Source organism: Syzygium oleosum, unplaced genomic scaffold (genome assembly GCF_021117445.2).
Source record: "Syzygium oleosum isolate NSW1041296 unplaced genomic scaffold, Sole_v2.1 Sole_v2.07, whole genome shotgun sequence".
Classification (NCBI taxonomy): Eukaryota; Viridiplantae; Streptophyta; class Magnoliopsida; order Myrtales; family Myrtaceae; genus Syzygium; species Syzygium oleosum.
This window is the reverse complement of record NW_026607491.1, coordinates 5,913,740-5,940,497: the sequence shown is the minus strand read 5'-3', so window position 1 is coordinate 5,940,497 and position 26,758 is coordinate 5,913,740. Positions and strand designations below refer to the sequence as shown.

Genomic DNA, 26,758 nt, shown 5'->3' with positions numbered 1-26,758 from the left:
TACCTCATCTTAGTGATTATGAGACTAGTTTCTTTTCAGTTTTACAAAAGTTATTCACCAAATGCAAATCAACAAATTTGTAAAGGTACTTCCCACGGGGAAAACTAAGACCAGAACCAGACATGTTATTACCTTCAAACTAGGCTCAAGAACTATATTAGGGGCTTGGCATGTGACGTGAGGATATTTATTTCATTCCCCGGTTTTATGTCCTTCAAAAGTTTCCGTAAATATCCGTAAAACCGAAACTTTTTTTGCAACATAACCAGTTCTTAAACCACATTCAGCAAGCTAGTGTTAAGGCAGTTTGCTGAAAACTCATTTTCATTGCATATCAAAGGATGATAGAGAAGTGTCATTGATTCTCGAAGACCATTAAGATGGAGCAAGGCCATAGCAACGGCCGCATAATTACCCACAAACTTCAATCACGACCTGATCCATCATTCCAAACGCCCATGCTTCGGCGACAAAAATTGGCTGAATACATAGCTCCGACCAAGATCCTAAAATGTAATCCTAACACAACTCCAGCTTTTAAGTACGATTCTATATACATAAGAGGAAGCTCCCCTCCTTTACCTTCGAATGAGAATAGATATCACCAGGTCAGAGATACAGATCAAGGTGAAAGCTCACATAAAAGTTCTTGAGCAAACATAAGTGCGTGCTTCTCTCGTCTCGTCTTCATTACTACTTGTTAGAGGCCCGATCCTTGTCTTTCCTTTGTCCACCGAGAATACGCGAAATCTGCAAGCCTCTGCTGAAGGCTTGGTTGAAGAGCATACGGGTCTGGAATTCTGAGACAAATGGAAACCAAGCCAGGAATGCAACTGGAGTGAACAGAAGTAAGCCCATAATAATCTCATAACCACGGGCAAGAGTCCGAACTGATCCCCAAATTCCAGCCTTGACGACAAGAGGTTTGCAAGCTTGTGCAATCTGGAACAAGATAAGCACGTAAAGTCATTAATCACTATAGTCCATTCAGTAATTTGATGGAAGGAAACAACGGATCAAAAATTAAAAATAATAACAATAAAAGAAGCTTAAACATGTAACGAAAAGGAAATGCGATATCCGTAAGCAGTTTCGATAAAAAAAATTAAGACCAACCAGCAGGGTCACCACATCCATCTAAATAATGACAAGCATTCATACTTTCACCTCAGTAAGAACTAACCTAAAAGAAAAAAAAAATCGTCCAGCGTACACAGTCCAGAAGAATAAGGGCAAGAGAGTAGCTGTCACTAACCAAAAGCATTCCCCAACCCGTCGGCATGAAAGCAAGAATGCAAACAATTATGTCCCGAATTGTCATGTGCGGGAGTGCAATCAACGTAACCAAAATGGAGACAAAAGTCAAGAATATCAATCCCTTGATCAGCCGGAAGACAAGCTGGAATTCGGCACTGAATTTTCGTCGACCAACAGAAATAGTCTGCAAAATACAAACAAGAACGTTATACAGCAACCATTTGTTCACTTCAGTTTCCTAAGAAGAGAGTTATTTCTTCAAACAATCCAGAAGACTGCATCTCTAAGTGGCGCTAGAATATAAAGGGAATAAGTACAATTGCGTCTATGAGATTTTGGTGGAACCACTGCCAACTGTTCTAAAAGCTTAGGCTGTTAAATGAATGCGTGTTTTAATATTTAATTATTCGAACAACGTCAGAAATGAACAGCATCTGGGAGGACAATTGAAAATGGCCAACCAACAAAAACCAGATAAATTGCCGAGTTCAGGAAAGAAGCATGAAATTGTTCTTGATGGTGTGCATGTTAGTTGAAAGACAGACATGGAATTGGCCAATAAATTTTGAAACTTTTGGCCAATGATGATGAAGATGGTGATAAGTTGGACTTTAAGATAGAAGCATGTTATTTGATGGTCTCTTTGATGATCACAAATAGCTCAAGCTTTGTTTATAACTTGTTATACTAATGCATTGAGAAGAAATTTTGGATGGAACAAGACAGATCACGTATCCTCACCTTCATCACAAACAATATAAGGAAGATCACAAGCCATGATATGCCATAGACCTGCAATTGTGCCAAAGAATGAACAAATTAAACTGTGGATATATGTGAGCCAAAAGAAAATTTGGATATAAGAAGAAATAGGAACAAAGGAATTATATACCAGGACACTTTTATGATGCTTCGTGATGGTCAAGTGATACACAAGCCCATACTGATATATAAAAAATCGCAGTGCCAATATAATCTCAGCGATGATACCACGTTTTCCAGAATGGTGCAAATGCTCCTGTTCCTCTTCCCACCATGATTCCCAACTTTTTTCTGGAGGTACACCTATTCCACCTCGGTTGCCTATCCATTTATTCCAATCCGTCCAATCATCAACAATCTTTTGCCACTCGAAACCAGAAGGATTAAACAGGAATGGGGCAAAAAGCCAAGTCCCAACCATGAACCACATTGATATTGTGATCAAGATATAAGCAACAGCACCCCTATACGATTGACCAAAAATTTCGTACACGAGCAGCAAAATCATTAATTCAAATCCTTTAACAAAGTGACTGCGCGAGTACATTCTATAATTGTCTGCAAACTTCGCATGGAACACAACAAACCCGCGACCAGTAGCTCTGTATTTTGCACCTCCATGAAGTAAAGTTCTTCCATAATAATGTGTCTTTGTTCCAAGAGAGAATGTGAAAAAAACAGGGGCAAGTTGCAATTGCATCAGCACAAAATCACTAAGTGCAGTTCGAAATCCCCTTTCCAAGCCTATTTCCATCAACATAGGCAGTGCCATCAAAAATCCAATTTGTACAAATGATTGGGAGGCAAGAGCCACCTGGAGAGGCTTATTGTCCCTAATTCCCGGCTGAGAACTCAATTCCTTTTCAAGCCCACTCAGAACTAAATAAAGACGGCCATAAAGGAAGACATATACGGTAAGCACAGTAATCTGCCACAAAAATATAATAAGACAAAGTTCAAAATTGGGAGATGCATAAGAAGAAAAATACGGCAATAGGAGGAAAACGCCAACTTACCAGAGTACTGAAATAAAAGCCAATGGTGGTGAAGTAACATGACAACATTCTGAAGAAATCAAAACGATGTCCAAGTCGGTATATATCTCTACTCAAAGTCTGCTCCCCATTTCCATTGGCTATTTTAGCCTCGAACATGGATATCTGGTTTAGACCCACGTCCCTCCCTTTTCCCACTTGTATATACTCATGATGAGTTACATTGCCTTCACGAAGTGTAGAATTGAAGCCTGCAAGAGGAAATTCAAATATACTAATACACGTAAAGCTAAAGCCAATTAATTATCATAGGCAAATCCGAGGACCCACATACCAGCAAATATGTCTTCACTCAAATTGATAACTTTTGAAGCCTTACTGACACCACCTCTAGTAAGGTGAAACAGCCGATCGAAGACATCGGGATGACCATAATGGAAACGAACCCTTCATGACAAGCAACAAATGAGCAAACAAGATTCACTAGTTATTCATGATTATGCCATACAATACATAGAGTAATCATAAGGTTACTACAGTTGATGCATTTACGAAGTCATGTGACAGAGTCTAGATGGGGTATTAATCAAGTAAGATATATTCAAGGGCCATATGAACTTCTTTTGGTCCAAAACATCCAACAAGAGTTTGCTAACATCATTTTATAAAATCAATCTTCATTCCTCAGCATCCTTACAGATACTTAACAAAGTAAAGACAGCCTCATCAAACAGCCAATCATAAGGAAATTCGTTGCATTGTTTCTCTTCCACACATCTATATAACTCATTGAAGCTACTTATCTTTTGCACTAATCTCGACAAGAAGGGGCTAGAAGTCTTAACTCTTACACTTGCTAATTGAACGCACGCCATTTGATGATGTTTTCAGTTTACTTAAATAGAAACAAATTTCACCTTATGACCCATCTTCCATTGACTCGAGTGGGAACCCAATTCTGTTTGCAACACAAGTTTGAATCAAATAATTAAAAGTTGCATGACTTTGGCATCTTCGGGTTCATGTACATCCATATATTATTAATGCACTGCAGTTCTCATCTTTGCCATCCACCACCATCCCCAAGAGAACTAAGAATTACCAACCCCCCCTCCCCCCTCGGTCCCCTCTTTTCCTTGTACGGCCTTGGCCTTTTAAACTCTATAAGACTCATCATGTATGATGGAACATCTCTTCCACTACAACAGTAATAACAGACTCCAAATCCATCAGGCACACTGTAAATTCAAATCTTTAAAAAGTTACAAATAGAAATAACTTACTTCAAGGGGTTGGCCAACAGTCTTTGGCCAATAGTCACAAAACTAGTCTCCTGATTTGACATGAACCAAGCAAGAGACGAAACACTGCAGCAAATTGTAAACAGCATTAAGCATTGCATGATGGTACATATTATCAAGAACACCCAAGTAAGACATTGCAATTCCAGCAAAGCACACCTTCCAGTGAAAATGTGCTCCCGAAGTCCAAGAATTGTCGGACACCTCACACCATCATGCTTTTTGAGAAATTCTTGCAGCAAATTCCTCATTTTTAGTGCTTCTTCCATGTAGTTATCCTAAGAAAAAAGGAGGATATGAAGTGAACACAAGGAATGGGGAATAGTTTTCTTAGTTTTTTTTTTTTTTGATAAATAAAATGCATGATACCTGGTTCATATCGATTGTTTGCAAGCCTTCTCCACGAGTAAATATAATGGCATGATTCTGATTTTCAGGTTTTCCTTCACCCAAAATAGCAGGTCCTGGAAGCTTTATCCTATATATAACCTGCCCCACACGCAAGTGTCAAGTATTTTTTATTTTTTAGCCAACAATTGAAGCAGCATAAAAATCTAGTACAGCACGAAATGGCAACTTATGGTCAGTCATCCAGAAGCAACACCAAACTATTGATATTTCTAGAAGCAAGCGTAGGACATCTACAATGGGAAGAATCTAACTACACTAAAGCACTCTCCCCATAGCAGGAGTCCTTACTTTTCTTTCTCTTGCCCTGACATAATTCGGGGCTCTCTCTCTCTCTCTCGCACGCACACACACACACTATGTGAAAATCATCTCTCAAAACTTTACTTAGACACACACACACACACACACACACACAAACACATGGGTACCAGAGGAGTCCAACCCACAGACATGGGTATTAATCCCCGGGTTAGAATCCTCCTCCTTACCATTTTATCACTAGCTGACTACATTTCATTTTCTTTTCATTTTTTTGCCGTCTCTATTTCATTTTCTTTCCTTTGTTCATTTTAGAATCGTTCAGATGCAAGAATTATACTTCTTTTTTTGGTCGGATGCAAGAATTATACTTTATTTGTATAGTATATGTACTTTTTATTTGTTTCTGTCATTTATTAAATTCGAATTTTTTTTTCATTGTCCTCCCGGTTTTTCCATAAGGCTCTCTGCTTGGATACAACAAGCACTTTCATCTCTCTATTAGGACAAAATAGAAGATCAATTCAAGTTGCGACACTATCTATGTGAAAATCATCTCTCAAAACTTTACTTAGATAGTCTAATATATCAATAGCTTAGTTTAACTTCGTCCTTTTTATTGCGTTAAATGTAAAGTTTCAGCTATTTGAACTTCTGTGAGACACTAATCAATCTCTAACAGGCGTAGCAAATGCTACTTGGAAAGCATTGCAGATTATAAGTATCTAAAAATAGCATCGAACAAAATAGAAGCAAAAGTCATCTCAAGATTGTGTCTGCATTTTGTGTTATTCTCGCTCGAGTCAAGAGCAAGCTTCACCTGATCCAAGCTCTGAACTGGCTCTGAAGAGTCAATTGACTTCGGCAAAGCAGCCTTCACTAGAGTGGAATAGTAAGCCTTCTGGTTAATCTTCTTAGGCCCGTCCTTGCTAGGTTCTTCAACCTCATCAATATAAGCCACACGAACTGATGGGTACCTGCAAAATGAGCACAAAATCGAAATTGTTAAAGTACAGCAACCAACAGGTCAAAGATGAAAGATTTAAGCGAGAATGCACACATACGTGGTCATAAGCCTCAAAATATCATGTGCACGTTGATGCCCAGATCTTTTGTCAATACCATATTGCTGACATGAGACCACATAAGTGAACTTCATGTCAGCTACCGCTTGACATTGGGCCCACAGTGACCGAACACCTCTTGAGTGCTCCTCTGTGTTTAGCTCTACAGCCTTATAACCTTCCATTAAATCTGCACATTTGCAATATCCAAACAACCATAATTCGTTTTCTTATGTCAGAACAAGTATGCCGACACGTACAATAAGCATTAGCTATGTGAGAATAGACACTGACTCGCAGAGAAGATTGAAAAGCCAGCTAACTACTACATGAGTCTCAAGCAACTCAAAAACTTCCACAAAGCTCATCATGACAAGAGCACACACCTTCATCTTTGGCCATATCAAGAAAAGCCTGAAGCTCCAAAGCTTTCCGGTAATACATCATACCTCTCACTGTCATCAGTAGCATATTTTAATCAATCCAATGACAAGAAATACATGCGAAGAGGATATGACATATGCACAAGTGTATCTCCTCTCTTCTTTTTCTTTTTTATTTTTTTGAACTTTCCATTTATAATCGTTATGGCCTTTCAAGAAAGTTGAAAGTGTTTACAGTATAGTCTTAAACCAAGATGTCCAAAACAGATCTATACAGCTGTTGGAACTATTCTTTTTTATAAACATAGAACTATTCTAACAAATTACCCTCATAAACTTAAAGTCAATTGATCCCGGGTTGGAGAGACATCCTTCAGTAGGATTCAAATGAAGTAAATAAAAGAAGAGAAATACTAATAGTCATTCAAGTTGATTGGTAGAAAATGCATAAATCAGGTCATGCGACCTGTAACTTTTTAAAATAGAGTATCCAAAGTATAAATGCTCTGATGCCGCAAGATACATACAAGCCGCAAGTTTCCTTTTTTTTTATCATTGGATGGTTAGGGAATCTTCCCATTCATTGTTATGTTTCATTTTTTGTTCCTTTGTGTGTGTGTGTGTGTGTTTGTGTGTGTGTGTGTGTGTGAGAGAGAGAGAGAGAGAGAGAGAGAGAGAGAGAGAGAGACCAGTTTTAGTTAAGGTCTGGCCTCTATATGATGCCCAAAGACGAAGGTTTTCTTCCAGCTCATCAGATATTTTGAGTTCCTCTTCACTTGTACACTTCATCCGCTCAAGAAAATTGGTCCATTCATCTGCAAAAATTGGTGACGGATCTCAGAAAAAGAAGAAAACATAGCAAAAGAAATATGTAAATAGCATGAGCACAATAAACCTGGAAAAATTTTCTGCAAGTAAAAGATGATTGAAACACCATCTTCATTTTGCGATTCCAAGTCCTTAAGCGAGAAGAGAACCTCCTCCGTGTAGTAGGGAGTCAAAACGCTGACATTGATTATTACGTTCAAAACAATGAGCAAGCACATTAAAATGAAAACACAGAAAAGACATACACTCTAAGGGCTACATTACAGATGACTTTTTATCCAAAATTTAAGCATGCTTGTCTCTGATTGGTATTTGATATTTGTACGAGCCATCAATTAATGTATAGCTGAATTGTTGTCTCCTACGAATATGAAATACTACAACAGCATAAAGTTCCCATATTGCTAGTACTAACAACTAAGAACATAATCAATTCATAAAGGAGATTCTCTGATACATTTAAATTTACATAGCAAAATAAAATTTTAAGAAAAGAAATTCATATGGGCACCAATCACACACATCCGCGTTGCACAATTTCCTGGATTGTGTGAAGCCGTTTGATTACACAAAAAGAGTAGAAAGATAGCATCGCACACAATTAATAACTTTTAATGCACCTGTCATTTAATGGTGTCACCAGACTTAAATGAGCTATGTGCAGATGTTCAATCTCAAGTTATGCAGTAAAGCACTCACTGATATTTGACAATTGAAAAGAAAACTACTTGAAACGCCACCTACTTGACCACAGAAAGGAAAAGTATTCATTTTCGTCATTCACTAAGCTAACTTCAGTAAAGGAACTGTAAGCTCCAACAGATGGTCTTCAACTTCATAAAATGGAACAAAAATCTAGAAATTGTGGCTCATGCTTGGATTGGGGCATTTGGCATTGGAATGAAGAAATAGGTTCAGGAGGCTTTCATTGGTGTTCCAAAATAGCGATGGCAACTGGGGCAGGGCAGAGGGCGGTTTGCATCCTCCATCCCCACCCCACAATTACTGGACATGCCCCATCCAAACTCCATGCCCCATATAGAGCAAGTTTATGTACCCCATCCCCAACTCAACCGGTAAGCAGATTCCTCCACAACCCATGGTTTAGACTTTATTTATCCAACAAAAATTATCTCAATTTCAAAGCTAATAATGAAAAAAGAAAAAAAAGGGTTATTATTGGAAACCTTCACAATTGAAATAGGAAACAATTGAAAAACAATTAAATAATATTACTATAACTCAATCGATTCATTTAAGGAAAGTAAGACTGGGAATATGTAAAGTGAAAAATTAAAGGGTGGGGCGGGGTCATGGGGTGGGGCGGACCAAACCCATCACTGGCCTGCCCCACCCCGCATTCGGTACATGAAACTTTGCCCTGTCCCCACCCCAAAACCCACAGATTCCGGATTCTGTTCTCCCCATTCGGGGCAGGGCACTGTGGATATCCACTCGGGGAGGTGGGGTTGACATCCACGTAATGGTTAAGTACAGAAATTGCCATTTTTTTTGGTGGGAAGAAATTGCCGGTTTAAGTTACCTCTTTTGTGACTTTTGAATAGTACCAGCATGCATAAATTGACTAGAATTCTTTCTATTACAGACAGCACTATCTACCTTTAATTTTTTCAATTTCAACCACCTTAAAGGCTGGTTGGATCTTCATATAGAAACCACACATCTAAGTCATACAGAAAGGTTAGTCTTAAACTATAAAGCTTTTTTCGCTGGAAACTTCAAAAAAATGGTAACTATGAAAAAGGCCTTACGAAAAGGAAAGCATATTGCGAACTTTAGGAGCAGCTGGCATTTCCATAAACAATGAATTGGAGAAGAAGGAAATGCGCCTTCTGGCCTCCAAGTTGGAAGGTACATCCATGGCGGATTCCTTTGTGGTAAGCAATAAATCAAGCCGCTTAATCTGCAAATTGAATAAGTAATAATATAGGTTATAGCAAACTAGAAAATCCACAAATACGCACAATTTCCTGCAAAAAAAGGGCACCTTCTCCTTCCAAGCTTCTGTTTGTGGTTCAATAGGAAACTTAATGGCCCCAGCAGATGCAAACAGTTGGTATTGCTGCTCAATTGGAAGAATTTCCTCATGCCCAGATCCACCATGGATTGAGTCAACTAGACTGCATAAAAAAGTAAACATATGATCCACCATGGATTAAGTCGCAGGGATGAAACAAAGTCACGATTGCACCCAGATGCCAAACCTGGATATCTGATCTTCCATCATTATGTCTCGTGTAACAACTTCAAGCATATCTTGGAAGAGAATCACAACTTTATCCCTGTCCTCTGGTTTATTGTGTAACTGCAAATAAACAAAATTAAAACAAGAAAATGATTATTTAGTCGACCCTAAATTAACCAAAAAATTTGAAAAATACAAACAGAACATAAACTTTACCAGATATTGGATGAGCTCAACAAAGAGTTTATACAGGCTTGGAAGAGCACTCATCTTGAATTCATGTATCAGAGTGTTATCTTGCACATGTTTGTCAACTTCAGAGAAGATGTATTCAATAACCCTGGGACCCAGCATTGGAGACCAAACAGGGCACATTAGAACCAGTAGGCTTTGGTCATCTTACAGAGATTTATAGAATAGGTGACAACAAAAGTTGCAAAGTAGACTTACTTATTTTCACGCTCTCCTTGAACCAAAGACTTAATGATGTTTCTAAACTGAGCATAGCATTCACGAATGGCGCAAGACATATATTCGTCAGTCTCAATTCTCTTTCTGAGCTCCCGGTCATTACCATTGCTGTCTTTAGCCATGTCTAGTGCTATAGGTATCTGCATAATATGTAAATCAGATGTTAGGGAGGGGAACTCCAATATATAACAAGACATCAGTGAACCAACCTTGCTCGCCAGTAAAAATGGAGGCCATTGGATAATGTTTTCTAGTTCACGATCAGCCCAATATGGAACAAGCAGAAGGTTCCTCTCCCTGGAAAAGCAACACAAGCAATTAAATATCGACAACTAAAAAGTAAAACAGTAGCAAATAATCTGTTACTAGAAGAGATTGCAGTGGAGTCCAGTAGAAACAATAATCACAATGATGATAACAGAAAAGATATTTTAAGCACAAGACCTATTGCTAATAAGATCTTCTTCTCTGAAGCTGCTAATTATTGTGTTCCATAATTGAGCAAATCTTGGTGCGACTTTCTCTTTGTTATTTTGGATCTGTCAGCAAAGCCAGATAAACAACATGAGTACTGCAAATGAATTCAACAACCAAAATGATGTCAAATATTTGGAATGGAAAAAATCCGTGCTGAATTGTGGAACCTCACCCTAGCATCATAATTTCGTGAAAAGAATCTTTTTTTCTTCTGGACGGTCTTCTCGTCCGGGATTAAACAGGCATTGAAAACATGCGGCAAAGTTTCGAAACGAGATCTGAGCATTCCCAATGTCCGTATCTGGGGATTTCAAGAAACAAGGAAATGAAAAGCAGAAGGATCTTATTAAAACCAAATTAAGAATTTCTCCACAATGTTACCTAATGCAACTTAAAGACGAAAAAGATGATAATGCTGATGAAGAGGACTCCTGTTTATGTCTCAGACAACTCTATTTGGACATATGTGAGAAGAAACGTGCAGATCCAGAAATGTTAAATGAAGACAGAAATGAAATGCAAAAGGACAAAAACTACATCAATCCATTGTTTGCTGTACATTATCAGACAGATATCCACAATCCAACTTCCTAACAGTGCACACTGTACAATATACAGATTAAGCAGCATATCACCAGATGAAGACAACGTCTCTTAGTATACCGTAGAAATTGCAAAAAACTTGACACAAGCTAAGAAGCCTGTTGCAAAGCTAGCAAAACAATCTCTACAAGTAATCATGCAATATAATTTACTGAAATTTAACATAGTAGTTTATAAAACAGTGATCGCAAAACAAATAATGTCTAACCACCAGCTACAAGCTACCAAGTCTGCCAACATATGTTAGTAATAATTTTAACAAATCAACTGAATTAAGGAAAACTTTGCAATGATTCCTGCTGGTGACATATACATTGCTGCTGTTAAAGTAGACAATATCGTTCTTTCTGTTGTCCTCGATCATACCAGGGATGGTGCACTGTCATAGAAAATGCACGTATCCAAGCCAATGAAAACCGTTCTTTACAGGTAAAAAAAACCAGCTTCAAACTTCTCATAATGACTATAGTGCAATTCCCATAAAAAAAAAAACACAATACAAGCATGAGCAAACTCATAAGAACCACTACTTGACATTTTCCACTTACCTCTCCAAGCCGACGAAACGCACCATAAATTCCTCCAAACAAAGTGGAGAATATGGCATACCATATTTGAGTATCCATAAAGTAGACCTAAGAGAATAAGAACTATATCAAAAAGCGGAAGACACATGGCCGAACCAGTATTACGACAGTGTACCCAGAGAAAAGTAGTACAGCCTGTACCAAGATAACAGGAGCCCAGACAGCAATCACGACACCAATATTGTTTTTTGCTGCAAAGTTAAAAAGTATATGTAAATACAGATTCTCGAGGCTTGATGAGAAGTATTTACACAACATGGCAATATTCAGCTTTATAACCTTGTGGAAAGAATTCATGCCACTGGAAATTAGTCACATGAGCACTCATTATAGCTTTTGTAGGAGCCACCAAAGGCTTTATCTGCAACTCATTTAAAAAGGGAAAAACATGTTATCAGGAATCTAAACAAATGGCAGCCATTAAAATTAGTTGTGAATATCTTCTTGAGTACTCAGGCAACAAGAATGTCGAGAATTTATTACAGCATCTGCAAGCTCCATATAACACCATCAACTGGCTCTAAAGAATTTATCACTAGGTTTCATTGCAAGTAAACATTTCCTTAGTACTTTGTTGCCCTAGATATTAGTTGCTAAGTACCACAGAAAGAGTCCAAGACAGACCAATATTTCACATACCTCTATGAAATAACTGAATGCCAACTTCGTGATTAGCAGAAGAACCCAAAACAATGTGTACCTGACACAAAGATGCCATATATTAAATGTCAGACTTCGGCCCAAAAAACGTAGGTGTAAAGTGTACATCTTTTAAGAAAGAAGTTTTACTTGAAGAGAGAGAACGTGCTTTCATGCATTCCCCTCCCAACATAGAGCCGAGGCTGCAATTCATGAGGTAACCATTACAGCCAGACATCCATAAATAACAAATAGGACTATACTTAATCCGTCATATGCACAAGCAACTAAATTCTTGTCTCAGCATTTAATCGCAAAGTGAAACAAGAAGGATGATCATATGCATACCTGTGACCACCACATCATGAGCATCACAATCTTATAATGCGAACTCTCCAGGAATCGACGGACCGAAGGGAAGAGAAACAACAATGCAGCGAGCATATTTGGAGAGAGGTAAATCACAACAGCTAAGATAAACAAGGAAGGTGACTTTGAACCATTGCCAAACCAGCTTTTGATGGTTTGAGCGAATCCAGGAGGATTCTCCCAAGTATAAGCATATGTTACTGGCAGAACAATAACCCAAGCAGCAGCCGAAACAACCTTTAAGATGTATCTTAGCTTTACAAAATTGGACATGCTCCGTTGTGCTTTCCAGCTAAGAATTACATCAAGTACAGCTGCACCAAAACAGCAAAAAGATTATTCTTCCATGTTAATATCCTGAAGGAATATAACAAAACTCCATCCTATAAGAACTTAAATACAATTATAGCAGACTTACGCTAGGAGAGCCTGCCTTAACCAAAAAGATTTTTAAAAAAAAGAAAAACAAAGAAAAACAGCAGTTTTCTACTTTAGAAGATGAACTTGTAAAAGACTCTAAGAAAGTCAGCAAAGATAGAGGCTCCACCTAAATCCAGTAATGTCTCAATAAGAAAATTGAAATTTGCGCAGAAGAAGCAAATTCTTCCCTCCTCATCGCCAGTTCACATTTATTTTCCTCAATTGCACAGGAAAATTCCCTTCATTAATCACCCTTAACTAATCTAGGCTATTCTGCTTCTTTATAAAATTCTCCAAAAAGCAGGTGTAGTTATAAATAAGCATACGTTAAATGTTCACATGAGCAGTAAAGCTTTGGCTCGCAAAACACTGGTAATTGCTTCAATTTTTGGTCTCAATCTGAGTGTATATGCACTCTTGATCATTTCATCATCTAAATTCATTTATTTGAAATCGTAAAAGATCTACATGCACTTAACACACTGACAAAGATCCTCCTAACACATGGTTTCACATGTTTTTTCTATTTGGTAATGCTCGTCAAATGCAAAACATGCACTGCAGACCATGTCTAGTCTTGCTTTAGAATTGTAGGTACGATGAATAAAATACAGATGATTGTGTGCAAACAAAGTTCAAGGAGCCTCAGAAAGGAAAAATAACAGAATTGACACCAGCAAGGTTAAGCTCTAATACCTTGTCCTAGCTTCAGTATCGCAGCGGTTATAAAAATAGACAACACTTTCTTAAAAACATCAGGAGTAAATAGAGCAGTTGGATCCCCAGAGCCATTCCAAGCGACAATTATCATTGCCTAAAAAAAGATCAGAGCCATATTCAGTATAGCTCATACATAGCAATTTTATATAGAGAAAATTCGAGTGTACCAAGTACCAAGAAAGTGTTAACACGAACCTGTAAGGATAGAATAAAGAAGCTCCACATCCGATCATAGCTTCTGAAAATGTGCCAGAAAGACCGTATTTCAACAAAATTCACCTTCCCAACCCATCGATCTCGATAAGCAGGTTTTGAATCCTACATAAATTAACACAAGAAAATCAAGATTAGAGTCTGTACGTCCAACTTAATCTTCATACATTCACTAAAAAAAAAAAAACTAGAAATCCTCACTCCCTCACTAAACAAACGAGTTTTCACTGATACGGAGACAGAGGGAGCAAAAGGAAAGATTAAGCAAGCAATTCGGCTAGCACAGAGATTGAGGCGGCAGGCAGCAACACCCCCCCCCCCTCCCAAAAAAAACATAAATAAAAAAATAGGTAAGTTGACAAACAAGGCCTTCAGAAGCCAAAGTTAACAGGAGGTCAGTAACAAGTTGTCTGGCCGGGCACCCTCGTAGAACAAGAGGCCCTTAAATGGTCACTTTTATTTCTCTTTTCGAACACAATAGAAATTCTTTAAAAATGATCCTACATTACGTTTCTAGACATTTTAGTATAATTATTAAATATAGAGAACTGACACTTATAAGATTCACGCGTAAAAATGTAAGCTATTGAAGTACACATAATTTTACTGACCAAAAAAAAAGTACACATGATTTCTTGATTATGAAAAAAATGCATGATTTTATCATAGCTCCATCAAACTTAACTTTCCTTCGGTACTACATTATCGTAGCTTTTGGACGAGGTGCTGGACGTAACATGTGGTTCAATGATGAAGGATGGATCACTATGTTAAATGGGGGAGTGCATGGGGTAGGGATATAAAAGTGCATAACGCAGGGATGGGATGACTTCAAAAGAAAATTCCCCATTGGTGTGGGCAAACAGCCGCAAACCTCACCATAGACTGATAAATGTTGTAGAGATGCTGCGTTGAAAGGCATGTTTGCTCACTTGTTCATCTTAAAAACCAACAAGCAATCTAAAGTGGCTGATAGGAAGGCTAGCAATAGACAAATGATTTAACAGATTGACTTTATTCATCGGGCTCAAGACAGGGAGTTAGAAGCTTTATATAAATTCTTGAGCTGTTGTACACGATGACGACAGACATGGGAAAGTATGACCACCAATGAGATATCGTTCTAGCTCCTACTTGGATCTCACTTCTGCGGACGTTACACAACAGAACACAATTTTCCCGTGGAAGGCTAGCAATAAAAAATGGTTCAATAGATTGACTTTATACATCTGGCTCAAGACAGGGAGTTAGAAGCTTTATATAATTTCTTTGAGCTGTTGTACACGATGACGATAGACGTGGGAAAGGATGATAGCCATTGAGATATTGTTCTAACTCCTACTTGGATCTCACTTCTGCAGAAGTTACGCAACAGAACGCGCTTTTCCCGTGGAAGTCAATTTAGAAACAAAAGGTCATTTGAAGGCTTCATATTTCTCCTAGGAAACTGCCTGGGGAGTGGGGATGTAATCTAACTTTCTATAACCTTCAAAAGAAAGGAAAACTTTTGGTGAATGGTGAATCAGATGATTCTTACGCCAGAAAGATGGAGTGTGAACCACTAATTGTTGCGTCTTAGTTCTACCAAACAGATTGGACTATAGTTTTCACGACTTTAGGAGTGCAGTGGGGTACTTCAAAATCAGTGCAACAAGAACTTTGGCCTCGGAAGGCTATCAATTCATGTGCAGGAAGGAAAGACAAAAGTTGTCAAGGTGGTTCCTGTCCTTGTCTCTAGGTTCATTAGGAAGTAAAAAAGAAACGAGAGGGCACATTGATGAGCAGAATTTTAAAGGGTTCTTTTAGAGATTAATGGCTTTACACTAACTTTAAGCATGGTGGGAAAATTCAATTTCCTATTTATAGCTTGTTGAAGTTGATAGAAACAGTCTCTTAATGCTTTTTGTAAGTGTTTGGCTTCCTTAGGAAGTTGATTTGTACACAAGTGGAGACCTTTGGTACCTTCTTGGAAAAATTTTAGTCATCCTTCAAAATGAGGGCGCTTTAAGATCCTTGATTGTGTGTATGTTGTGATATACAGTATATTGTAATATACAAATACACATGGCAAGTAACGTAACAAGCACGAGATTCGCTCATAAACAGATTTTGCTATTAAGCAACCATAAAAAGACCTGCGAGAAAAGAACAAATATATGTACCTCAGTTTTCTCAAAATGTTGTGGTTCCTCAGCAGTAGAAACGTGAAAAAAATCAGCATCTGCACGCATTGGCCAACCCAACCGGAAACAGTCAGCGGACCTGTCAAAAGATAGTAAGTTAATATCCCCTAAATTAAAAGGAAAAGCTAGTGAAAAAATGTGAATTACCAAAAGTATTCATTTAAATCATCATAGTTCCTCCATTGAGAATGCTTCGATCTTCCGCGCTTACTCCTTTCCGCTTCCTGATTAGGAATTAAGTAGCATAAAATAACCAAAAACACGAAGAGATAAGGCAAAACCAGAATTAATATATATATTGCGAAGTACCTTGGCAATCACTTGATAAATAGGAGTAACAACTTTCCTCAAAAAGGCCTCTTCTTCACCTCCATAAGCAGGCTTTACATTTTCTCCAGTCATGGGACTGACATTACCAGCTAGCATGCCATACAGTTCGAAAGCCATCTACAAGAAGCACAAGCAAATTATAAGTAAAGCATCCTAACAAGGAAAGAAGGCAATTAACAGAATGTAGATGATCCAATATCGGTACAGTATCAGCTTCTGTTAAATTATTTCACTTGAAAGGAAAGCTCTTTCTTCGTATGACCAAGTACCAACATAATCCAGTATTAACGAGTCACCACTTAAGCATGTCATCCATATATCAAGACAAGTTAAGATTCAGAAGATTGTTTCCAGGATCTATGCTAATACACTTGAGATTTACAAAAGAATCATAAAAAAATTTGTAGAAACCTAAGGAATGCCAATTTAAGTAAGCAGGAACAGATAGATCAACAATAACCTTCCAAAGCATGAACAGAATATTAACAGCACGAACCATAAGAAACATACATGATGATAAATATAGCAAAGGCATTCTGGCATGAATCTCAGATTTGCTGCTTCCCCCCAAATAAGAAGATATAGACCCATGTAGAGAAGTTTACGCTGCTGCACTTCCTGCTGGATCGTCGGTAACCTGCATATTTAGAACCAAGGTTGCACATGAAGAAAGGTACTCTTGATCAGGAATTGAGATTAGATGCATACACTACTGGTGCAAATCAAGAATAAAAAAAAGACCATTCCATCAATATACTTTATGACCAGTCCATTAGCTAGAATTCATTGATGATAATGGCTGGCTTCCGCACAATCCACGGAGTCAAGCAAGTATAAGGATGCGATAAGATTTTTCTTCGTCTGGTCCTGTAACTTGTACACTCATGTTTTGATTTCGTCAACCTTTTCTACACAATCAAGTTCTCTAACTTCCTCAATTTGTGTGATATGGTCCTATCATGAACACTGTTAACATGCAGAACATGTGGAAATTCAGTAAACATGTGCTAATGCAGCGCATCAGCAATACAACGAAATATCAGAAATGAAAAGGACAACATAAGAGAGAGTGAAGGGGCGGGCATCACCTCTGCCAGCTACCAGCAAGGGCCAGAGTGGTGAGATTAATTGGAATGCTACAGAACTCAAATTATGTCTATCATTAACCTAATCGCCCCAACAATTTGCATCTAAGCCACAAATCTCAATGGCCATCAATCAAATTATAGAGGAGCTTGGACCTTTGCCATTGGTCAAGGTCCAGCAGAACCCTATTAACCCCTTCCAACTCTTATTTCTGTTTGTACGTTTTTCTTAATCAAACAACTTGAAATAATGATTCCAATTTCAATAAGACACTATTCTAGAATAACAATTGAAAATGAGTTTTCATTGCCCCTTTTTTTTGTGAATCTTTGCCACTTTTAACTCAGCTCCTTCTGTATGAGTTGTACACAAGTTATCCACATTTGCTTTTCAACTCTTTCATTCTGTTTACTACTAAAAGGCTCTCTGATGGTAAATTATTATTCAACACCATCGCCTCAAAGGCTCTCTTCTGATGGTTCGTTCTTATTCAGTAGCATCGCCTCAAGTTATGTTCTCTCGTTCTGTTGAAAACTATCATCTCTACAAATTTGATATTAATTTTAAATTCCGTAGCTTTTTTTTCTTTATTCAATATAGTAACGTTTCTCTCACCGTGTTTTCTCTAATTCTCATCAAGTTCGAATCAGGTCCTTGCATCTTATCAAAAATTACCACAATTTCTTGTTAATTTAATTTTGCATTATACTTTTCATTATTTATATTTCATGCGATAAATTTCCCTAGTAATACATACGTGAATTTCAAAGATAAGATCTTTTCTGAATTTCTTTTCATGACAAGGTAAGCATCCCATGTAGCCCAAATTGCCACATCAGCAGCACCATGTCTGCATACCCATGCAACAGCTGATTATCAAAATTAAAGAAGTTACACTTGATTTAAAAGCAAAGAAGTTGGGAGGATCATAAGAAACAACGGAACATGACCAAAATTGGACTTCATCCTTCAGTATTGTCCCCATAAAATAAGTCATAATCTTGTCTTTGTAAAGAAGAAACAGCTAACAAGCACAGTCTTCTACTAAAGCGTTAATAGCTCCACATAACCACCATACTCGCCAGATAAAGTAGCGGAAGAAGCATTACCAAAGACTGCTCTTCCTATCCAAGAACTTGCACCATTTTTTATAGTTCTTGAAAAGTTTCTTCATCACTTCTGTGAGTGCCTGATCATCCAACTAACCAAGAAGATAAGCAAGCATTTCAGCATACTAAAACTCCAAAGGCCATAATAAAGATCAATTGCATAAATACTATTGGCCAAAACAAAAAGGATATACAAATACTTTATCTAAGATTGGACAACAAATAAATGTTATTACAATCCATGATTCATGTAGCTTATGCTCGAAGTTACATATCATATAGGTGAGAACTTTGTCCACAAAGGGACATCAGTGAAATGTTCTGACAGCCCATGATGAACAGTTTATGCTAGTCAGATGACAATAGGATATAAAGTGGGAAATAGATGGAATATAAAGTTAAAAAGTCTGCACAACCAAAAAAAAACGAAAACAACATCATCAACAGCCTCATATAGCTTTACTTGTCATATTAGACTAGATGCTTCATCTCACTAGAGACTTTCATGCTGTAGCTCATGCTCGAAATTGCATATTTATAGGATGAAGTGGATAAGAAACAGCAGAACCAGAATAACAAAGAGAACATCAACATCCTCAGCTAGCAGTACTCGTCATATTAGACTGAATCCTCAATGAGATAGAATCACAAGCATTGCAATTGTTAGTACAAATAATTATATTGCCTTCAATATAGCAAGGAAGGAAGAGAATTGTCATCCCAAGCCCAAGCCATGGAAAGAGGAAAACGATATGATCTCTCTCAATGCCAAAGACAGTAGAAATGTCTAAATGGTGTTTGCGCTCCTTTCTACTCAACAAGAAGGATTCATGAACCACAGAATCAGGCGAAACTTTATGAGATCAATGGATTTGCCATAGTTCAAAGCTCACCAACATAAGAAAGGCTTACTCGTTCTCAAGAATTAAAAGAATAGAAGCAAGCGTAACGGGTGAGAGTGAAGCCCACAAGAGCATACTGGGTGACAGTAGTCAAGAAAGAGGTCAACAAAATGTGAGATGCTGAAACCAAGCCCACTCGACGGGAGGTTTCTCCCTGGAAGGATGGACAGTTAACAGGTATTCCATCGAATGGGTAACATCACTTACTCCTCCAGACAACATAATAGCAAATACACAAATGATTGAAAACCCTCCCTCAAACCAATACGAAAACAATCCAGTAAAGAGACACCGCATACTGTAGCAATTTACTTGCAGAAGGACAAAATAGATGCATCTTATAGGATTAATTGCGTGCAAGACACCTTGGGTGGCTGGTCGGGTTTTGGAAATCTCCGAATGTGCACATTTGCAAGCAATAAGATCAAATGTTCCCTTTGGTTTGCCACATTATCCTTCTGTAAATAGACAGTCGAAGGAACCAGCATAAGTCTCCATACAACTACTTATCAGCTACAAAATACAATGACAAATGAAAGAAAACCAATAGAAGAGTAAATGGAAGAAGTTGCTTAGTCCACTTACCTGAAATCCAAACATTGCCTGAAGCCAATCAAGAATGTCGTCATCCTTCTTTTTGTGGTCCTTTGGCCATGGAAGGCCCCTCGTATTGCGAAGTGCCACAACAGCAGCTTGGATCTACAAAAAAAGAATATCACATACGGCAGGATTTTCATGTACTTGCAAAAAAGTAAGGTCATAGCATAACATTTCAATGTATGGTAGGGGAAGCAACCTCAGGATATTTCATGATCGCCTGATTTGCACTATCAGGATCCAGAGGGAGAATGTTGTAAGGAACGTAAATTTGTGTTTTTTCCGCTACTTTATCCTGAGCCTCCAGAATCTGTACAAACGTAAATGTGAACAGATATTACTCGCAGACATATTCTATGAAAAAGAAAGAAGATTCTTTTTTCTAAGTGGAATCGGCTAATACAGCTCGTTGCACATGCTGTCAGTTAGGAAAAAATTTAGATAATATGTCAAATGTCTCATTCTAATCAGCATACCTCCCATCAGACAAGATATTTATCATGTAATGGTTCCAGAAATGTACAAAGCTTTACCTCCCGATCGACTTCCATGGATTGTGTCATATTAACAGCTTTCAACACCTCAAAAAGTACATTAGCAGTTTGGTAAGCCTTGGTAAGCTGAGCACTGCATTTGAGACCATGTTAAATGCTGAAAACTAGGAAACTAATAGCAAAATTTCCCAACACATTTAAAGTAACTTTATGGACATACCGATCAGCTTTATCAGCAGCATGCAAAGCTTGAATGTATTTTTTATAATAATGCTGATAAAAACTCTGCATTTCACGCGCATCACTTTTTTTAACCCTTCCCATTAAGGTTGGATCATTTTCCTGGAAATCGATAGAAACATTACAGAATTTCATTAGATATAAAGGTACCTTTAAAAGGACTGAGCATGGAAAAAAAAAACACAGACAAGATCACTAAGAAGTTTAACTCCTAAGACTTAGATACATATATAGTTTCTCCATATGATTATTTTTTCACAGAGAAGAAGAAACATGCAGCAAGTGGGGAATGACAGCGTCCTAGCTCTAAATGATTGACCGTACATGGAAATAGTCCTCAATTGGAAGTATCAATCCGTATAACACCTTAGACTCAAAAAGCTAATTGAAAGTAATTAAAAGGAATCAAATCACTTAAAAAATTTATACATCAATAAGCATGTGTTTTTCCAAACAGAACACCGCTTCCATAGGGGAAAAAGGGTAATTGCACCTAATGGAGAAACAGTGCTTACCCTTTCAAGACGCTGAAGGAGAGCAGTCTTAAATTGACGAACACCACGTCCACTAGAAGTGGGATCCAACCTATGAGCCTTCTCAAAAGCATAAAATCGACCTACATCATAACAGCCAACAAGCTTAAATATGTGAAGTAATACGATGCATCAAAAATAGAAGCAATTACCTCAAATAACAGTATTGAACTGCGAAAGAGAGATGGAAGTAATAATGAAATCGGAGCATATGAGCTTGCTTATGCTTAGTGCTTCAAATGAAAAAATTCAATATGTTTTGAGGTGTTATATATCAATTTTATTCACTGGAAAACATAATATATAATGCAATAAAAGTCAAATCCCAAATGCCAAAACCCTTCCTAAAGTCAAAAGTTAGAGCAACGGCCATAAACCACTACTCCAAACATACATTGACCAACCAGAAAATCAAGAACATCTTTAACTTGTACAAACTTAGCATCTTACATGTGTTAAGACAAACTAGAAATTGATAGACATACTCAGAAAGTAAGAGGAATCTGAATAGTCTGCACAATCACAGCACGACAATCGGAAAGTTAAAGTTATGCGTGGTGCACGGTAAGTCAGCAGGATGCCAAATTTATTTTTTAGTTCTTCACACTTAAAGAAGGTTAAACAACCACTATTCAAGTTTTAAGTTCCCTATATACAGCAAAACCATTTTAAATAATTCTCTAGAATAAAGAAACAACAGAAATGAATCATCTTTTCTTTGATTGACTGCAACATATCTTCAGGCTGTTTCCCAAAAGTGAAGTGTAGCAGCTAAAAGACCACAACAAAACCAGACACGTCATGTAATCAGAAGAACCATGAACATCCTTGACCTCCACTAACTGACATCTTATATTAGTTAAGCAGGTTAAATTGTCACTAGTCAAGTTTAAGTTCCCTTTATAACAAGAAACATTTAATTATCTGTAACAAAGAAACAACGGATATGAATCATCCAGTCTTTGATTGACAACAACATATCTACAGGCCGGTTCCCAAAAAGTAAGAGTAGCAGCGAAAAAACCACAATGACATCAAAAGACACATCATGTAATCAGAAAAATCGTGAACATACTTGACCTTTACTAACTTAGGATCTTACATCGGTTAGTCTGTCCAAATATAGCTAAAGCATACTCGAGACAGGATTGTCGTTATGGAATCATCTGCTTTAACATAAATTTAAAATGTATCTTCAGTGTGTCTCACGAGTAATTTATGATAAGCAGCTGCTGCAAACACCAATCGTTGGTTCTCCGCATAATGACAAAATGTAGTAACGAGTCCATGCATGAATTATTAAAATAGGCATGTTCAGTTCTGCAGTAGCGGAACTACCTCGGGATCCAATATTGAAATAATAGAATTATCTGTTAGTGCAATAGCTAACAAAGGGGGGCTCAGTGCGATGACCGAAATTTCATTCACTTGCAAGAACCAATCTACAAGGGGATACTTCCATAAGTTCAAGATTAAAGTGGATCTCAAATTCCCCACAAGTACGGAGACCCAGTTATCTTGAAGATATATCAAGAAAGCATATCCACAACAAACCAGCAGCCTCACACAAGTTAACCAAAACTTTGGCTTTGACAGAAAGTCGCATGAGCCAACACTACTCATAAGCAACGAAACAAGCACAAAATTAGAAACAAAAGGAAAATCCGACACTCAAAAATCCAGGAGCACGTGAGCAGCTATTCACAATTTCACAAGATAGAAGATCTGTCAAACTAGAAGCTACCATACACTGGAGAAGGTGCCAACATTACATAGAAAAACAGATAATATCAAAGTTAAAAGGCTGTATCCACTCACAGAGATAAGCCACCCTAGGGTTGCTGCTCTCGACCTCATTGGCCACACGCAGAATCGGCGCGATCTCCACCAGCGACGACGGCACGACCTCGCTGTCGAAGATGGACTCCCCGAGGGTACCGGCGGTCTGAGTCCGCATGAGCCGCCGCGCCGGCTGCGGCGGCTGGTCGGCCCCTCCTCGCGAGGTCGACATTTTTCACCCGAAGATCACCTCTTTTCCAGGATTAAAAAAAGAAAACGAAAACGAAAACAGCAAAGCTCCGTCAGTCCCTACCCCTCTGGCACATCAACTGAACATATCCACTGATCAAATCAAGAAAAAGAAAAAAAAAAAGGAGGGGGGGGTGGGGGGGGAGGGGAGGGGAGGGAAACAAGGAGGAGGAGGACGAACTATCGGCTGCAGAAAGAGAAGGAGCAACCACCAGCTACGAGGACGGAAATGGCGCTTCCGGAGCCGAAACCGGAACCATGCGAGGCGCCGGAGCTCCGATCGGCTGAGCTCCAGCAGAACGAGCTCCCCCCGCTTACTTCTCCAGCAGCTAACCACCGGAAAACCCCGCCGCGAACCCCCGCTGAGAATCGAACTGCGGCTCGCCAAAGATCAAGCTGCGAGAAGCTCCTCCGAACACGAGAGAGAGAGAGATGGAGAGAGATGGAGAGATGGAGATGGTGTGATGCTTTAAGCTATACTTGGAAGAGAAGGAAGCAAAGAGTGCGTGCGAGGGTGAGAGAGGTAGAGATAGAAAGAGAAAGAGAGAGTGTGGTGGGACACCACAGTGACTAGGAGCAGGACAGAGGGAGTGGTACTGAGAATAAAGATGGACGCTGCCGAGACTAAAGGACCCAGGGCTCTTACCGTAATTTCGCCCCTGGCTCCTCGAATTCCACCGGGCATGCCACCGCGCAGTGGCCCCCCCCACCGTCCTCTTCCTCGCAGCGGTTCTGCTCGAGCTCCGCATTTCCCAAAAATGGCCCTGGCTCAGTTCGATATTTACGTGGCGGACCGTTTCTGTCGATGGACATGTACCCCCCCATCCTTGTCTCTCTAGATTCGAATTTGAATTTTTAAATATCACGCTTTCGCCTCTACCGAGAATAACGTACAGGCGACAATAGTTAAGTATTTGAAATAATGTCGAATGCTGAGTATTATCGGATATTTTAGCTGAATTGAGATGAATTAATCTCCCCTATGCATGCGGAAAAACCCACGATGGCATTTCCGTAATAGTACAGAACACGTGTGGGCATGTCCGGGAGTCCGTTGAAAATTCAAAAGCTAAAAGACGTAAGGCTCTAGGAGCAAAAGCAAGCCCGTCGAAAAGTAGCCGTTCCGCCTGTGAAATTACGACCCTGACCTCGCCAGGGATCCTCGGTCCCCGTGATGATCTCGGCCGATGGCGAGCACGGGATCGCGGATCCAAGGCCGTCGATTTAGCAGCTGGGCCAGGAGGGACGGACCGGGGCGGTTCCGGAATTTCGCGACCGGAGCAGGGGCGAGGGGGCATTTCGCCGAGCTGCGGAGATAAATGTCGGCTTGTTCTGTCCAACACTCCAAACTGGCTTTTGTTTTCTTCAGGGGGCGAAAAGACGGCGGTGCCCCTCGATGGCGACCGACGTCGACAGCAGTCCGACCCCCGTTTTTACTTTGAAGGACTCTGTTTCGTGACGTGTCGAACGCGGATTGAATGTCCTCCTCTTGAAAAAGTTAGGATTCCCCCTCTGAGGTGTTAAAGTCCATTTTTTTTTCCTTTTTAATTTACGACTTTGCTTTCTTTTATTTTTTGCCTTTTTCTTTATTCGGGCGGTGATCGAGTGACGAATATACTAGAGGAAATTAATTATTGACAGGAGGGAATTTTGTTAATAATAAATGGCTTTTGAAAGGAATGTATCGATAAACATGTGCACGGTGCGCAGTATTTTGACTCATTCTTCTTTTTATAATTTGTTTAATTTTTCTTGGGTCAAGCTTTTATAATTTGTTAATTGACCGGCCTCGTCACCCATTGCATGAGAGAGAGAAAGGGGGGCCAATGACCTTTGAATTACCCAATTAGGATAAAAATAGGGAGGATCAATTCATTTTAAAGAAAAGAGAATTGAATGTTGCTAGTAAATTCTTCCCGATGAAGTTACAGAGAAAGTTACTGGGTTTCCTAGTTTGGTACGAGTGCGAGTTTGAAATCATTTGAAGGGGAAAATAACATGAACGGCCCTCTAAATTTTGGTCCAATATGCTTTGCCGTTTCTGAACTTTTAATTTGTTCAATGTAATCCATAAAATTTTGATTTATATTCAATTTGGTCCCTAGACCATTTGAAGATGACACAAGCGGAATGACTAGTTTAGGGATCACGTTAAACAAATTAAAAATTCACAGAAGACGTTACGCGCTGAGTCAAAGTTTATGGATCACATTGCACAGATTAAAAATCCATAAACGACCTTGTAAACTATTGGTGCTATTATCCCTCATTTGATACGTGCTATTAGAAGGCCACAGAATTTGCTTTTCAATAAAGAAACTCCAATCCAACACTTGGATTGACCCCTAGAGCCGAAGCCTCGAATCTGAAACTTGAGGGCTAGACTTGAAAATCTGAATGCCTGATCATAGTCCGGGGGACTTTCAGACTAAAGGCTAGAGATTTGACCCCCAAGCTTGACTTCGAATCACATGGCAAAACAAGATCGGTTGTGTATCTTGGATCTGAGTTCAACTCGTGGAATTCGAGGTCCAAGTGCTAAGGTCCGTAGGTTGCCCACACAATCAAGTTTCACAACGTGAGGAATGCACCTTGAACGAGAGTATATTATCTTATAGGATATAGTGGTCCAGATTGATAAAAGGAGATTCAAACATATATAGGAAATTTTATGGTCCCCAAGTGTTTCTAAGGGACGGGTCTTGCATATAACGTGGATCGTTAGAGAAAAAGGAAAAAATCGTGATCCGTCAGACCTGTTCTAAAAAGTGAAACCGGCAAAACCGATTCTCTACAGCAACTTGTCAGCATTAAAGAAAAGTTACAGCTGCAAAGATAATCAAACTTACATTTGATTAATAGAAGTTACAATGGGTAAGGAGAATTACCAAATCATAGTTTATAGATATCTACGAAGTGTAAGGAAAAGTTACTGCGAATGTTTTATTCGAAACAGTAGAACAAAGGATATTTGCTATTAACTTAAATAGGTTGTTATCTATGAATGAATGACGGGATACACAAAACTTACGAACACAAAAGGTAAATTATGTTGTTCCAATTAAAGTTATGAAAGGATATTTTACTGGTAAATTACTATTAGTGAGGACAAATTTACAAACTGCAAAGGAGAGTTATCCATTAGGTAATTTATTAACTGTAGGGCAAAAGAAAGTTACTAGTAACTTAGGTGAAATACTCTTTTTGTAAAATATTACAAACCAGGAAACTCACATAACTTATACGACAAAATGAAAATCTTCTGGGCTGTAAAGAAAAGTTGCCAAAAATA

The 26,758-nt window shown here is 38.6% G+C and overlaps 1 protein-coding gene across 1 annotated transcript; it reads right to left on the bottom strand.

The window, feature by feature from the left end:
• Nucleotides 1–381: 381 nt before the first annotated feature.
• LOC115674588 (callose synthase 3-like) lies at nucleotides 382–23,954 on the bottom strand. Its single transcript, XM_030597016.2, has 44 exons — nucleotides 23,824–23,954; nucleotides 23,679–23,786; nucleotides 23,257–23,469; nucleotides 21,421–21,521; nucleotides 20,886–21,007; nucleotides 20,705–20,798; nucleotides 20,371–20,481; nucleotides 20,160–20,273; nucleotides 19,940–20,032; nucleotides 18,673–18,764; nucleotides 16,988–17,114; nucleotides 16,457–16,594; nucleotides 16,295–16,371; nucleotides 16,127–16,226; nucleotides 13,947–14,069; nucleotides 13,728–13,845; nucleotides 12,591–12,925; nucleotides 12,393–12,445; nucleotides 12,243–12,303; nucleotides 11,883–11,964; nucleotides 11,745–11,794; nucleotides 11,565–11,651; nucleotides 10,586–10,714; nucleotides 10,381–10,475; nucleotides 10,146–10,233; nucleotides 9,916–10,076; nucleotides 9,682–9,805; nucleotides 9,485–9,585; nucleotides 9,268–9,400; nucleotides 9,032–9,183; nucleotides 7,327–7,436; nucleotides 7,121–7,246; nucleotides 6,435–6,503; nucleotides 6,049–6,238; nucleotides 5,805–5,961; nucleotides 4,685–4,804; nucleotides 4,475–4,593; nucleotides 4,298–4,381; nucleotides 3,349–3,461; nucleotides 3,036–3,265; nucleotides 2,150–2,947; nucleotides 1,999–2,049; nucleotides 1,256–1,441; nucleotides 382–942 (listed from the first exon to the last, which is right to left on the bottom strand). The coding sequence occupies exons 3-44, from the start codon at nucleotides 23,447–23,449 to the stop codon at nucleotides 694–696; spliced, it is 5,856 nt and encodes a 1,951-aa protein (XP_030452876.1). The 5' UTR covers nucleotides 23,450–23,469; nucleotides 23,679–23,786; nucleotides 23,824–23,954; the 3' UTR covers nucleotides 382–693.
• Between the last annotated feature and the right edge of the window lie 2,804 nt (nucleotides 23,955–26,758).